Source organism: Asterias amurensis, chromosome 7 (genome assembly GCF_032118995.1).
Source record: "Asterias amurensis chromosome 7, ASM3211899v1".
In the NCBI taxonomy this organism is placed as follows: domain Eukaryota; kingdom Metazoa; phylum Echinodermata; class Asteroidea; order Forcipulatida; family Asteriidae; genus Asterias; species Asterias amurensis.
This window is the reverse complement of record NC_092654.1, coordinates 677,173-691,664: the sequence shown is the minus strand read 5'-3', so window position 1 is coordinate 691,664 and position 14,492 is coordinate 677,173. Positions and strand designations below refer to the sequence as shown.

General features: G+C 35.8%; 1 protein-coding gene across 6 annotated transcripts in view; it reads left to right on the top strand.

The window, feature by feature from the left end:
- The window catches only part of LOC139939962 (kalirin-like), a 192,827-nt gene that overhangs the window by 77,019 nt on the left and 101,316 nt on the right, over positions 1–14,492 (top strand). For all 6 annotated transcript variants that reach the window (XM_071936132.1, XM_071936130.1, XM_071936131.1 and 3 more), the window contains 6 exons: positions 98–217; positions 432–614; positions 1,086–1,187; positions 8,041–8,122; positions 8,878–8,965; positions 9,497–9,614. In XM_071936132.1, the coding sequence (XP_071792233.1) occupies positions 98–217; positions 432–614; positions 1,086–1,187; positions 8,041–8,122; positions 8,878–8,965; positions 9,497–9,614 (693 nt within the window). The remainder of the gene's footprint in view (positions 1–97; positions 218–431; positions 615–1,085; positions 1,188–8,040; positions 8,123–8,877; positions 8,966–9,496; positions 9,615–14,492) is intronic.

The window sequence follows — 14,492 nt, the reverse complement described above, 5'->3', positions numbered from 1 at the left end:
CTGGCGTCTGCAGTAATTGTCCTGTTGAAGATGTAATAAATAAACGAAATCAACAACTTTTTTTCTGGATTCTAACCTTGAACTCCATTTGTTTTAGGATTTGTTGGCCTGTTGTGAAGAAGGGAAGGGTGAGATACGAGAAGCCCTGGAGGTTATGTTAATGGTGCCGAAGAGAGCCAATGATGCCATGCATTTGAGTATGCTGGATGGCATGGATGTGAGTATGACTAGCTGTCTGTCATGTCTATTTTAAACATCCCTGTAAGCAAATATTTCTAAGACATTTTTGCACAGCCTTTTTCCTTTCAAGATAAATCGTTTTTAATTTGAAAAATCGAGATACGTAAGTTTTTATTGCAAATTTTGTCCCTAGTGTTTATGATGTAATTTCAACATGGCTTTACTTAGACTTGTTTTCTTCTTTTTCATAGGGACACCTTGATGCCAATGGAGAAGTCATCCTTCAGGATTCCTTCCAGGTTTGGGATCCCAAGCAGATCTTCAGGAAAGGAAGGGAGAGACACATCTTTTTGTTTGAGCTGTTTCTGGTCTTCAGCAAGGAGGCTAAAGACAGCACGGGCAAGACCAAGTATATCTTCAAGAGCAAACTGGATGTAAGTCGCTGATGTAGGGCTGGGATCGATGGGATGGGTAGGGCATCAAGGAGAAAGGGAATTAAATGGAATGAAGGACTTAGCAATGGGTAAGGATGTTTAGGGCGGGGTCAATGATGGCAGACAAACGGCAGAAGAGGGAATGGAATGGGGAGGTTAGCAAGGAGTATTCTTGTTTTCTAGGTAGGGGAATGGGAAATGAATTAATTTAAAATGCTGTAAATCCCATCCGAGTAGTAAGCATGAATTATTTGTTCACAGGACTTGGGGAAAGTACTGAGTATACAATGTTAACACACATTGTAAAACACACAATAGTCTTTGTCCCAATGCAAATTTAACACAAATAAAATGCATCAAATAATATAGAGTTTAGAAGTTTAAACCATCTTTAAAAAAATCCCTTGTAAATGACAAAGTAAATTTGCACTGAACTTAACCATTTAAATGTTTGAATGTTTCTTTGTCTAGACATCTGATCTTGGTATTACGGAGCATATTGAAGGGGATAGCTGCAAGTTTGCACTATGGACAGGAAGGACACCATCATCAGATAACAGAATCGTACTTAAGGTCAGTAAATATTTGATTCATTGACCCTAACTACTTCTACAAACACTGTAACAAAACTTTGCTTAAGTTGTATGATTGAACTCTATTTAGTACATGAACTACACACAGGCATGCAGCATCTCAGCTGACCAGAAGATTTTCTCTCCTTTTCCCACCTTTTTTTTGTTACTGAATAAACTGTTTTCTGGACAAATTTCCTCTTTTGCTTGCAATTACAAACTTTACACATTTTTACATCTCCCAATGTGGAACATAAAGAGTGTGCAGAAATTATTTGATGATGTAGGCACATGATTTTCTGCGCTCACATTTTATTCTAGTAAGGTGTGGCTTTAATATACAGTGGATGTGTTTAAACCTGTACAACTCATTCACTTCTATATAATCCACATCATACACACAGATTTGTCTTCATATAGGGGTCTTTGCCTCAACTTTTGGGGGTAAATATGTAGATAAATGATTCAAAGCAAACATTTGGTTTTGTTTTAGATATGTAGATAGAAATGTTAACATTGGAACTAGTGAAATGTCAATTCAGTACACCTTTAATATGAGCTTTTTGGTTGAGTGGAAGTAGGTCGAATCATGCTGCTGTTTATGGCTGCTTTGGGCATTTTAGCACAAGCTTCTCTTGTCCGCTACGGTCTCTAGTGACTTCTTAATCCCTGATGAGACTAAGCAGCCAAAAGGATAACGATGTTCATGAGACGGACAGATCACTTCTCAATCATAATATGTTTTCCTGAACAGACGAGGGGGTTATTAAATGTGTTGTTAATGAGTTACAAGGTTGGCGACTCTTCTCCTTGTATCAACTATTGCTTGGCGGCAAGAGGAGTATGCAGGAACAGCTTGGTATTCCTGGGTGACTTGATGTCGATTGAACATGAAGGTTCTGCTTGTATGTGCAACCACGTATAGCTAATGTTCATGTAGGTCAGCCTTTGTACTCAATAAAGAATTCATTTTCATTTTGGTTTTACCAATTCACTATTGAGTTTTAGCATTGTATACTCAGTACTTTCCTGAGTTCTGTGAACAAAATGGTAGGCATTCCTACTTATAAGAGCCACTATCATACCTAGTCTTCACCTTAGCTCTTACATTCAGAAGTGGATTTTGTTGAGATCCAGGGTAGATGTAGATGCCTACATATGAATCATGTAAACAATGGTCATGAGCAAATGAAATGTTGACATAATTTTGGGCACACAAAAACAAGAAGGAAAAATTAAAAATTTTACTTCCAGTTGCAGGTAAAATTTTTGCAGAGATGTGAAGCTACATTGAAATCTCCCATTCATGTTGCATTCAGTCCAATTAGCATGACATCTGGCATCTAACAGTTGTAGAAATTTATAAATATTGCATTGTTAATTCTCTACCAGTATGTTACAGATTCATGTGACCAATATGCAAACCAGGCAATTCATGTTTACTTAGCACCGCGTCTAGTTTTCTTTGTCCGAGTTCCCTTAACATCAATGTCTACAAAATTAACATTTTTCCAATAGTTATTTTGTCTTCCATGAAAGAGTCCGTTTGTAAATTCTATGCCATCTTTTCCATTGCCACTAGGCAGAACACACTTTAGGAAAGATCACGCTTGCTCTAGTTGGCACATTACAGTGCTCTAATTTAGCCATTAGCATATTGACTCATTCAAGCGGATGTGTGGGGGAAACAGATGTGTACTGAAAAGCTATAACATGTAAAGTATCTCACACTGGAAATGCATTTCGTTTTGTTACTCTCTTTGAATCAAGATAAGGTACATGCTGGTACTGAAAGCCAAACTGCTTAATCCTTGTAAGCAAGTTAGGCTTTCAAGACAAGTTTGAAAATATTTTTTGCTGGGAAAAATAATGCATAACTGTTATTCTTGAAAAAGGCGACAATTTAAACAAACAACTTCAAAGTCCTAAATCATGGTTCTGTCATCTTAAAGAAAACACAAAAAAAAAACCCAACAACAACAACAACAACAACAACAAAACCCAAGGCATTTATGTAATTCCCTTTAATCGAGTATACGTAATCATGCCACCTAGTCCCATTGAAAGGACTTGAGGTCCATACAGCCCATTTATAGCGCTTGATTTCAGCCACACGCCAGACTATTTGATTTGGGCTTCAATTACAGTAGATTCAATTATTGTGCAGTAAACTTGTCATTTGGAAGACTTACTTAGCCTGGGTGGAACCTGACCCAGTTTGTCCAGAGCTTATTAAGGATTTAAAGAGCAGTTGCCGTCATAAATACTTTACTTAGATTTCACGATACGGCATCTAAAGGGTCGTTCAAAGGATAGTGTCACTTGAGGCAATTTACAGACAACCAAACAGTTTCCAGGCAATATCCCAAAAACAAGATGGGGAAAAAAGACAGTCACATTTCAGTTTTAAAGCAATTATTTCATCTGTTGTAACAAAGTAGTTCACTTTTTTTATTAAATTTTTGCGTTTTGAACCTAAAATGCCCAGGTTTTTATTTTTATTTTTTATACTTCTGTTTATTTTTTGAAAAATTTCTCGCAAAACAAACTTTATCTTGCTGATTTGTGGTGCATTTGTACATTCAAAAGTCCAAAGTATTTTTTAAGGATAAAGCCAAAACTTACATGTACAATTGATGACACTTTTTGATAATGGCATTTTGGGAATGCGTGAAACAGATCTTACATGTATGGCCTTGGCACTGAAAGAGTTAACAGTATGCCACGTGCAGATCAAGAAGGTGTGTAAAAACCTTGCCCCAGCTATCAATGATTTAATTCCATTTCATCTTTTTCCCTTTTGTAAAATTTAAAACTTGTGCCAACACATAGCTCTAATCTAGTTAATACCTTAGTCGCATTCTCAAAAAATGATGGTAAATGTTAAAATGAAGCCTTATTGGTTGGTGAATAACTGAATACATCAGAGAGATTGTTACCATTTCATTGTCGGAACACTCATTGCAATTTACCCATTGTTGCCCATTGTTATAGTGCTGCCGCGCTCTGAAAGGCTAATATAATTGAACATGTAGAAATTAATTCTGTCAAACCCATAACCATCACGCCCGTCCAATTACTTTTTCTGCATATTTTTAATATACTCCTCACTAGTAAAATTCCTGGATTTGCGTCTGAATGACTCTTGTGAAACTGAAGTGTTCATTTTGAATGTAGCGGTGGTGGTTGTCTTCAAGTTGCCCAAAAGATTGCAACGGTTGAAAAATGGTTGAAGGCCCTAAGAGTAGGGGGGGGGGAAACGATGGATGGATGCTGGGAGGTTTTTAGAGAAATCTCAAGATAATATGTGAAGATTGAAGATTTGAAATCTGAAATGGAATTTATGACTAGACTGAAGGAATTTTGTGGAAGATATTCAAACTTAGAAAAGGATAATGACTGCAGCAGTTTCCCGGTTGAAGTGTTTCTGAAACATCTGCAGCAACTTAATTATTATACAAGTGTGATTGACTTAGCATTTCAGCACAATTTGATGTTTGTTTTATTTGTATTATTGGTAAAAAAGTAAAAACATCATGGATTATTTCTCTTTAAAGTAAGCTAATTCGTTGATGCAAAATTAAAACAAAAATAATTACATTTTGCCACAATTATTTCAGATTTCAAAGACAAAAAGACAGACATCAGTTTGTTAGTTTGTCATCAGGAGTCTGTATTTCTGGACTGAATGATTTAAGGAGAGTGGTTTTGTATCAGAGATCTTCCTGGGGTTTCCTTGTCGTCTGGCGTCATTTTTTGGCATAATGATGGGAACTAATTATACTTGAAAGGAAAAATTAATTAAAAAAAGTAACTTCTCTTTAAGTCAAAGCAGAGCTCATTGTTTATGTTTACAAACTCACTTCATCAAACATATTGATTCAAGGCTGAATATTCACAATTCAAGTGTGGAAAATTAGACCTTAAGCTTAAATCCAACAGCCCAATGTTGGTGGAATACAATTGTGAAGGGCTATAGAAAGGCAGTCATTCTAACATAATGTGTGTCAAGGCTAACGTTTAAGGAAACTTAAACCAAACGGACAAAAAAGCCACCAAAACATTTAGTTTAATTTTTTAAATGCTAGAAATAACCATTAGACAAAAATAGCAAAGTGGGAAAGAATTTCAAAACACCATTGCTTTATCTGGTTACTTTTTAGTTGCCATGAATGTTTAATAGTAGGCTTTCATCGGTCTACATTTTTATGTAATGATTTTAGTAACTGTTAAAACAAGTGTTAGTTAAATTGAATTCAGAGCCCACTACATGTAGATACCCAAAAATGACTTAATTCCCTATCCAAAAAAAAAAGAAAAAAAGTATCCCACATAAGTTTTAAAATGTTGTCAGATTTATGTGTGTAACAAAACGCACCTGCCGATTTATCACTAAATAGTTGCCTCACCTGAAGCAAGATTGAATAAAGTTTGCTTATGATGAAAACAAAACACATGTGACTCTACATTCATAGCATTCCCTGATCCACCTGCATTTTATTTTCTTATAATGAGACCAGTTCCCATGGCAAGGGTATTTTTATCTCTGGGACGGACACTACCTTCAGGAGAAACTTTGAGTGAATTTAGTGAGGTAGAAGCTACCCTGTGCTAGGGTCTGCTTGTTCTGAGCAACCCTTGAGCATTTATGCAAAGAAGGGTTTCCTTGAGCTAAGGGAAGGCCAGCTTGTAGAGGTTAATGGGCTCCACTAGAGTGAAGTCTCATACATAATATCAGCCTGAGTGTTTCATATGCAGGAGAATTTACACACACTATGATCATTTACACATTAGTTTATTTCAGTGAATGACAATTTTATATTGCCATTTAAAAAACGTTTTCCTCCTCCCCCTAAATATAATTTCAACATACTCCTCTTCAAATTACTTCACGCTAAATGCTTAAACGCACATGTATTAATTGCTTTAATTTGAAACCAACTTTTACATGTGCCTAAAGTTGTGAAGCAGGAAAAATAAGATGCTTAAAAATAAAATTATTTGCTCTGCAAATATTTTCTTGAAACCAATCAACAGTTATGTACATTATAGCATTGTGGCTAAAAATTTGTTTTGTCTGAGCAATATGTGATGTGCTTAGTAAATGATTGACTTTGCAGCTTTATGAAACAAAGGCCACACCCGGATTTAATTTAATTTTGGGTATGAAGAAATACAAATTGACAAGAATGAGATTTGAACATTTGGCCTCCGGAGTAAGGGCCAGTTTAAATTGATCCCTATACTATCGCTTCCCAGGTCCTATCCTAAACTTAGATGTTTTCACCGCCAAAAAATAATAAAATGGTAAGAGATTTCGTTGTCCTGCAAGCAGCTCTTTGAAGTTATGCTTAGCAGTGCCACAAAAGCTGCCCTTTAAACCAGACTCTGAAAGCTGAACTGTCCTATTGCAAATAAACTGGAAAAGATCAATAAATGTCAGTCTGTAAATATCATATTACACAACATATTGAGAAAGACTAGACGATTACGTGCATTCGCTGCTAGATAGGCACCGATTGAGGAAAGGGGGGGGGGGGGGATATTTATAAATACCTAAGATTCCACTGGTCATCTAAGATGTATTTATGACCATTGACATTAACATTAAAAAGCAGCATTTAATTTCTACATGACTTACAAATTGATCACAGCTGGGTTAATAAACCACACTTCCTGTTATGTTTAAAAGGAGCATTTCAAATGAAAATATTTCTCTGGATAATTTGTGGGTTTTTTTTTCGAGATTTTTTTTTGTTTTGTTTTTTTACCAGCAGTACATACAAGAGCAGTCTTCATTGAAACATTCATTTTTGTGGACACTAATCTCTTTCGGTTTATCGATGCGACAATTTTTTTGAAGCAACTTGCCATGCCTGATTTGTCACATATACAAGTGGAAGTAACATGCAAGATTATATAAGACGTCTACGATAATACATAATACATTTTCAGTCATTATGTCATCATTATTCTTTTCTTTCTGTCTTTTTTCTTAAATAAAAAAGGATACCTCAGCCTGGCCGCCGGCTGAGGTCATATTTCCAAGAGAGACGGCGCAGCCAAAAAAAAACCTCCAAAACAGAAAGAATTGAAAAAAGAAATCTCTCTTGACTCACGTACTCAAGGGGAAATGAAATTCGCAGAAGATGAAAAAATATGATGAAGACGAAGCTGTGTGAAGATTGTATGTGTGTGAGGAAAAGATTACAAGAAAGATCTACTTATTGAATTGGAAGTCATGGCCGACTTGCTCCTCTCCATTGTGGCTAGACGCTCTTGTCACGGAAAGCTTAATGTGACATGTTTTAAATCAAGTCGTCCTCTACTCCATTTTATCTTTCTTTCTCTCGGCTGGAAACATTTTCTGGGAATGACGGGGGTGGTGGTGGGAGAAATTTATCAAATTGATGATAGATTTAAATTTACTTTGGGGGGAAATAGGGAAGCCTAATATGGAAGTTGATTATTTTGAAATACCCAGAGAAATAATTTTGGAACTGGTTTTACTCAAATTTATGTAACGAATGGGTTATAATTAGACAGATATGTGAGTGTGGAAGTTTTGTTTTGCCTCTTCATGATCTTTTCTGGTCTTTGATATGTGTTTATTTTGAGCTCTGGAGCAACATCTATCCCAATGTCGCAGAGTTGCTTATAGCAAAAAAAACCTGCTTAGTAGAGAACAGTTGCCAGCCAAAGATTGTATGGCAAGATTTTATGGTGAGGCGATGTCTTTGTTTAAAGACACAATGTCCTTGAAAAACAAGATTTTGTTGACAGATGAAAAGACACAACCAGATACTTCAGCTAACGGAATGTCTTTCTACTTGTTTCCTTCTTACTCTATATAGGCCTCTAGTTTAGAAGCCAAGCAAGAATGGATCCGAAAAATGCGAGACATCGTTACGGAAAGACAAGTGCATTTAAGGGCAGGTAAGACACCATTGTTTGTTGATACATTCAGATCAGCTAGTTTAATAATAGAGAGAAGTACCTTTGAACAAAAATTGTGCAGGCTTTTAATGAAATCTTGAAGGTTTTGCGTCTCACAGAATATGCATTTTGACTCACATCACAAACCATTTTATTGTATCCTAAAAATTAATAAAGGTCTGAGGAAATCTTGCATTCAAGGTCAAAGGTCACTGTTTGAATAAATTTATTGCCGTTGATGGCCTTGGCCAAACAGGTAGTAAAAACCATGGAAACCAATCGTTTGCATGAACAAAGACTACAGTCTGATGTTCTGCTCTGAGGGACGGAACAAATTAACTTCTGTCTGCAATTTTATTATTTTTCTTTCATAATCAAGATTTGCGAGGCAAGAAATCCTACCTTTTCTAAAGGAGTACAAAATATAACTTCAAACACTTTTTCTCCAAGGAGATTGGCTTTTGTCAAAGTAAATGTTTTGTCTTCTTCTTCTTCTGCAACATTGTGCACAATTTTAATTAATTCTGTCCCGCTTCCTTCTCCAAAATTGCATCGCAAATGAAGAGAAAATTTGACGTGTCATCTAGTGTTGTGTGTGGCAGTGCGTTTTATTTATGAGGAGAGAGGAGGAAAATGACCTTGTAAAGAACTTTGAGCTGATAACATTTCAGGAATTCTAAAGTGTTATCATTGGTGAATATCACAAAATGTACTTTGCCTGAACTTGTTTTATGGTGTTTCTACGTTTGTTGCAGCTCTTATGGATTCAACAAAACTAGCAGCTCCCAAATTTGTTGCCAAAAAGAATACATCGTCAGCGAGGAATATGATTCAGAAATCACGGTAAGAGTCAACAGTTGAGGATGGATGTCATTGAGGGCTGTGGGAAATAAGAGAGAAAAAGAAGAATAGTTGGAACAAATGAAAGAAATATTGATTGATATTTGGAACAAAAGAAGGACAAAAGAGGGGGTGAATTGAAGGTTTTATGATCTGTCAGATATCCATGACAGATAAGAAGCTTAAGTAATTGGATTAGTTTTTCAGTGAAAGAGAGGAAATGATTTGGGTCATTAAAGTCTTGTGAAATACTTAATGGATGGCCTATTTCTGTCAGTAATTAACCCAGAACCGTTAAAGGAAGATTGTGTTTGTATTCAATCTTAGTTTATAAAAATGTTTAAAATGAAACTCTTAATATGGATTTATACATATGTCAGTGAAAAGCTTTGTGAAAATAGCGAAGTAAAAATTCAGTGAAAATTTATGTTAAGAGGTTACTGTAACAAAATCACTGCAGCATTAAGAAAGAGGTCAATCAGTCTGTTTTTGCTCATCTTTTTTTCTCCTCTTGCCATACATATTATACTTCAGGGGTGAGAATTTAGAAGACAGTTTCCTTGACGACCTCTTGCTGCACCCAAGAGGTGACCGAGATTCCCTGAATTCTGTGTCGACGACAAACACCACGGCCACTGTGGACAGCGATAAGGTAAGGTCACTCTCCTCTCAAATCTAAAAACAGTAGCGTCATGTTCAGAGCCCTATTTCATAAAGCTGTTAATGCCAAGCAATTTTCTTTGCTACACACAACATGAGTTGAGAACCAGTGGCAGCAGTGTAAATGCTATGAACTTTTACCAGGTAACCTGTTTTAGCTAAGCAAGATTTTCCTGGGCTTTAAGCTTGGGCGATATCACGATATTATCGAATATCGCGATATTAATTTGGACACAATTTCGATATCGGATGGATTTGGTTTTAATCGAAATATCGATATATCGCGATAATCGCGATAATCGCGATATATCGATATATCGATTAAATATCGCGGTGTATTTGCTAGCTGATACCCCATAGGTTTGGAGTAAAACCAGAACAATAGGTCATTAGAACACCTTTCTTATACTAGGACTGTCTCTTCTACAACTTTCACTTGGAGTTTTAAGACTGATGATGTCAAATTTCATTAATCGCGATTATATCGAATATCGCGATATATTGTCGGCGATATATCGTGAATAAAATAAATCGATATCGCCCAAGCTTACTGGGCTTAGCAAGTTTTTGTGCTCTGATCAGGTGGAAATGGGGTTGAAAACATTTTGTTTGTTTTAGATTCTGGAAGAACAACACTGTGTTTTTTTTGTGTTTTTTAATTTTTTGTTTTATAAATAAATAAAATAGACTAAGTGAGAGTTTAGGAATGTTTTAAAATGGGATTTTGTGTTATTGTAGAACTGAATAATGACTAAAAAATGGTGTATTTCAAATGACCTTCCATATGATTTTGAGATTCCTTATTTGGAATTGACACATCAATGTGGATTTCTTTTGTACTACTCTTTATTGATATGGAAATACTTTGGTCTGAAAGCAATTGAGAGACGTAATAACTGTCGTCAGCATTCCGTCACGTTGCCTAAATGTAAAATAAACATTGTTGCTTTTATGAACAAATTGAAGACTAATAATAACTTCTTGTGTGAACAAGTCTGAAAGGGAGACCTTGCCTGTGGGGTAAGTGAAGCTATGAGTATGATAAGAATATTTGAATCAAATTTACATCACTTTGCCTTTAGCCTCTCACACCGTCACCGTCTCTTCATACCGTCACAGACAATAATGATCTCACAGTTTATCCAAACTGAAAACAGTTCCGGCAATTGTCCATCAACTCATTCTGATTAAAATAGCATCAGATTAGCATAAAGGAAAGTTTGCTCCCCCCCCCCTCTCAGTATAAAAAAAAGGGGGAGAGAAGAATCTTTCCGCTTACGTCATAACCAATTCACATCCCGAGCCATCGTCCAAATTCCCAGCGCCCACACCAACTGTTCGGGAAATCAAATTGAGGGCATGTTGGGATTGCTCATGCTTCTGACGTTGGATGTAAGCCATTGGTTACCTCACTATGTTTATTTATTATAGAATATAGCTAGACGCTGCTGGTTTGTGGAAGGGGGGGGGGAGAGGGTGGACGGTTAGCCAGGCTTGATTAATAATCTGAGGTTGGATTGAAAAATCTACCCTTCACATCTAGTTGTTTGAAGGCATGACTTCTGATATTTTCATCTGGATAGGCAGTGGGGGGTTTTATCTGGTTGAGTTGGAAGGATGCTTTAATATTTATGCATACAGGGCTTGTGGTAGATCTGGCAATCTGTTATGGTTATTTGTGTGCGTCGTTTGTCTCGATGGACTAAAGTAGCAATTATAGTGCTCTGTGTTATTCTTACGACGCCTACAAGTTGATGGTGAGAGTTTAGAGAGAAAAGTTGGATGTCGAATTTGAAATTGGGTTTTCAGTTTGCTTGAATTCTGTAGGGCAAATCTTTTCAGACCTTTATCTAAATTCAGACTTTTTGATGCAAGATTCATGAAAAAAGGTTACTGTTCTGTTTTCTTCAGGTATAACAAAGTAATACTCTCCATCTTACTTACATAAGTTTCCTGAGATACCATTCCCAGAAGCTCCTAGCAATCTGTATCTACAACGTTTACCAAAAGGGGAAAATGCTTGATTCCCCAAATTTGGATCCTAGTTTCAGATCAGTTTTTGTCAGCACTAACCCCATTGGATTTAACAAAACTGTTGGATGAGAAAACCACTAGAATCAGCAAAACTTTGATTTCGTAAATCACAGGTGCTATTTAATATTTATAATATTTATTCGGGCAATCACATTCACAAGCACATGTACACATTAAAAATATTTAAGAAAACAAAGTAAAACAACAGTGGGGTGCCCAGGAGAGCATAAAAATTAAAAAAATAACCATCGCCAAAAGGCGTATGTCTCCTTAAAATAATATCTGGTACTTGGTTATAAAAGAATGTTTTGGGATTTGTTGAATTTCCATGTTAACTCAAATGCTTACAACCTAAGACATTATTCCACATTCAATAATAATATCATGTCTTCACAAAATATATATTTGTTTTGTATATATATTTTTTAACCTCATGAAATATTGATTCCATCGATGCAGTAACTCCTTTTAAGAAAACAATTTGTTTAATCTGTTGCCATCTGAATAGCGCTGTAACAGAATTACCTTGACTCTGACAACAACAAAAATGAAGATAACAAATACCGCCTTGAGGAAAGAGAGAGCGAGCCAAGGATGATGTCCATTTCTTATAATTCTCATGTCCAAGGTGACCTTATTTTTGCTCGATATCTCAAGCCTAATCCAGCTTTCTTTTCTCAGCGAACACAAAATTCACATCAGTGGCGGGCGCTGGCAGGCACGGGTGGATGGGTAAGATATATTACCAGTACCAGAAGGGAGTATTGATCACTACGTATTTTATCTGGATATACCTCATCGGGGGGAAAAGCAGTGATATGGCGTTTTTTTTATTAAAGGGGAGAAGTGGTTATTGGTAGGAGAGGAACACCCTGTATTGTGGCTGGGGAGTAGATCTTTGTATATTTTGCAGATCTTAACTGTGTTTGTAACCTACAAACAACAAAATATTGATTTGATCTTTGATTTAAAAAATATCATTTACAGACATGTAGTTGGGGGAACACTGGATGAAGAACATTTTACTTTTTCATATTGATTTTATAAATACTTATAGTTTCCCCTGCAATTCAGCTGATTTGAAATCAGATGTCGAAAACAGAAGTATCGAAAACAAATTGTTATCTTTTCAATCCCATTATAGACACACTTAATAAATGAAAAAGACTCATTGTGAAGAAGTCCCTAAAAAATTAATCTTGGCACGAGATAAAGTGAGAGTCTTCTCTTCTCAAAATCTTTTCTTTTTTGCACACAATGGATTGTTCATAGAATAAGCACCCCATCAAAGTAAAAGCTTGGCTGTGAGTCTCTCAACAAATGGTACATGAATCCTCTCTACATAAAAGGAATCACTACAGGAATAATAAAAAACTGCAGTATGTCACCGGATGAATCCCACACACAGTACATAAAAAAGCCAACTCAAGTTTCACCTCTTGGTATATTTTGTTTAATCCTGTAACAAGATTTTGTCCCTCGCTGCCACTCAAGTGGATTTGAATGATGCAAAATGACTTGAAGTAGGCATATTGTATACTAAACATTTTTTACGAAGGGTCAATCTAAGGTGCTGAAGAGAGTCACTGTCAATGTACATGATCAGAAAAGGTCAATATAATGTATTTGCCAGCTATGTTTTCAAGAGATGTATTAAAATTACCGTATGGTTACTAACTTTCCGATGAACCTAACTCCATCTCTTGATAAATATAGTGCATATACCAAGTGAGGTTTTATGGAGCACGTGATGACTTGGGAATGCAAGCGAACAATTAGGAGTCACCTTTTTCAATAAAATAGTGTCCAACCATTTTCCCATTAAAACAAATGTATAAATAAGTAAATGAATAAAATAAAAAGTAAAACATTAATAACAATTCATAAATAAACAAATGAGTTATAATTATTTCAAATATCAATAACAACACAGAAGGAGCAACATGAGTCTCACAATAATTCTTTGGTTTTTAACTGCTGTTGCAAAAAAAAGAAAAAAGAAAAACATGAAAAGAATTCAACAAATGAGTACCGTTTTTTTATCAGTTGCATTTTATCTCTTCCGTCACCAATAAACACACAACCTTGAAGCCCTATTATAAATCAAAAGCCTTTCAAATGGGTATTAATTTAAGCTGTTCATTTTAACCAGCGCATTGATTTGTCTTCCCTGGGCGGACCAGTCATTTAGTGATGGCTAGTACTCTACATGTATATATTACCAACGTGACATTTAACTTTCAAGTAAGAGGTAAATGTCAGGGTATTGAGGTAGTTCATTGAGATATTTTGTTTTGGTTTGATTCGGTTAATGTTTTAACATAGAGAGTAGGTTGAAATAACAGTCAGGCTCATTTTATTTTTTATTTTTGACAAAATCAAACATAAAATCCAATTAAAAAAAAATCTTACATTTTGAATTGATATAATTAAGAAATGTTGGAAACTTGACCATGACTTTAACTTGTATGCATTTTCAATGTGTCACATTCTAGTTGTTTTTGATTGTCTTCTTTGCTTCCAGTCTAAGTGATTTACATTCTGAATAAACCATGAATACAATATGGCTGCTGCGTTCTTCTATATTACAACAAAAGTCTGCTTAAAAGTGGAGCAACGTAAATGAATTGCACTCGCTCTATATTGAACGTAGCCTTTCTTGTTATTAAATTCTTCGATATTCATAAACTGATGAATGGCATGTTCCATTTCCCCGTTAGAGGGGTGGGCCTGTGTCTCTTTCTTTTTAGAACGGAATCAGACCGCGGGGAGGTTGGGAGGGGGTTTATTTTGCTCAATTTCTCTGATTGGGAATTATGAAAATTGGAAAGGATTT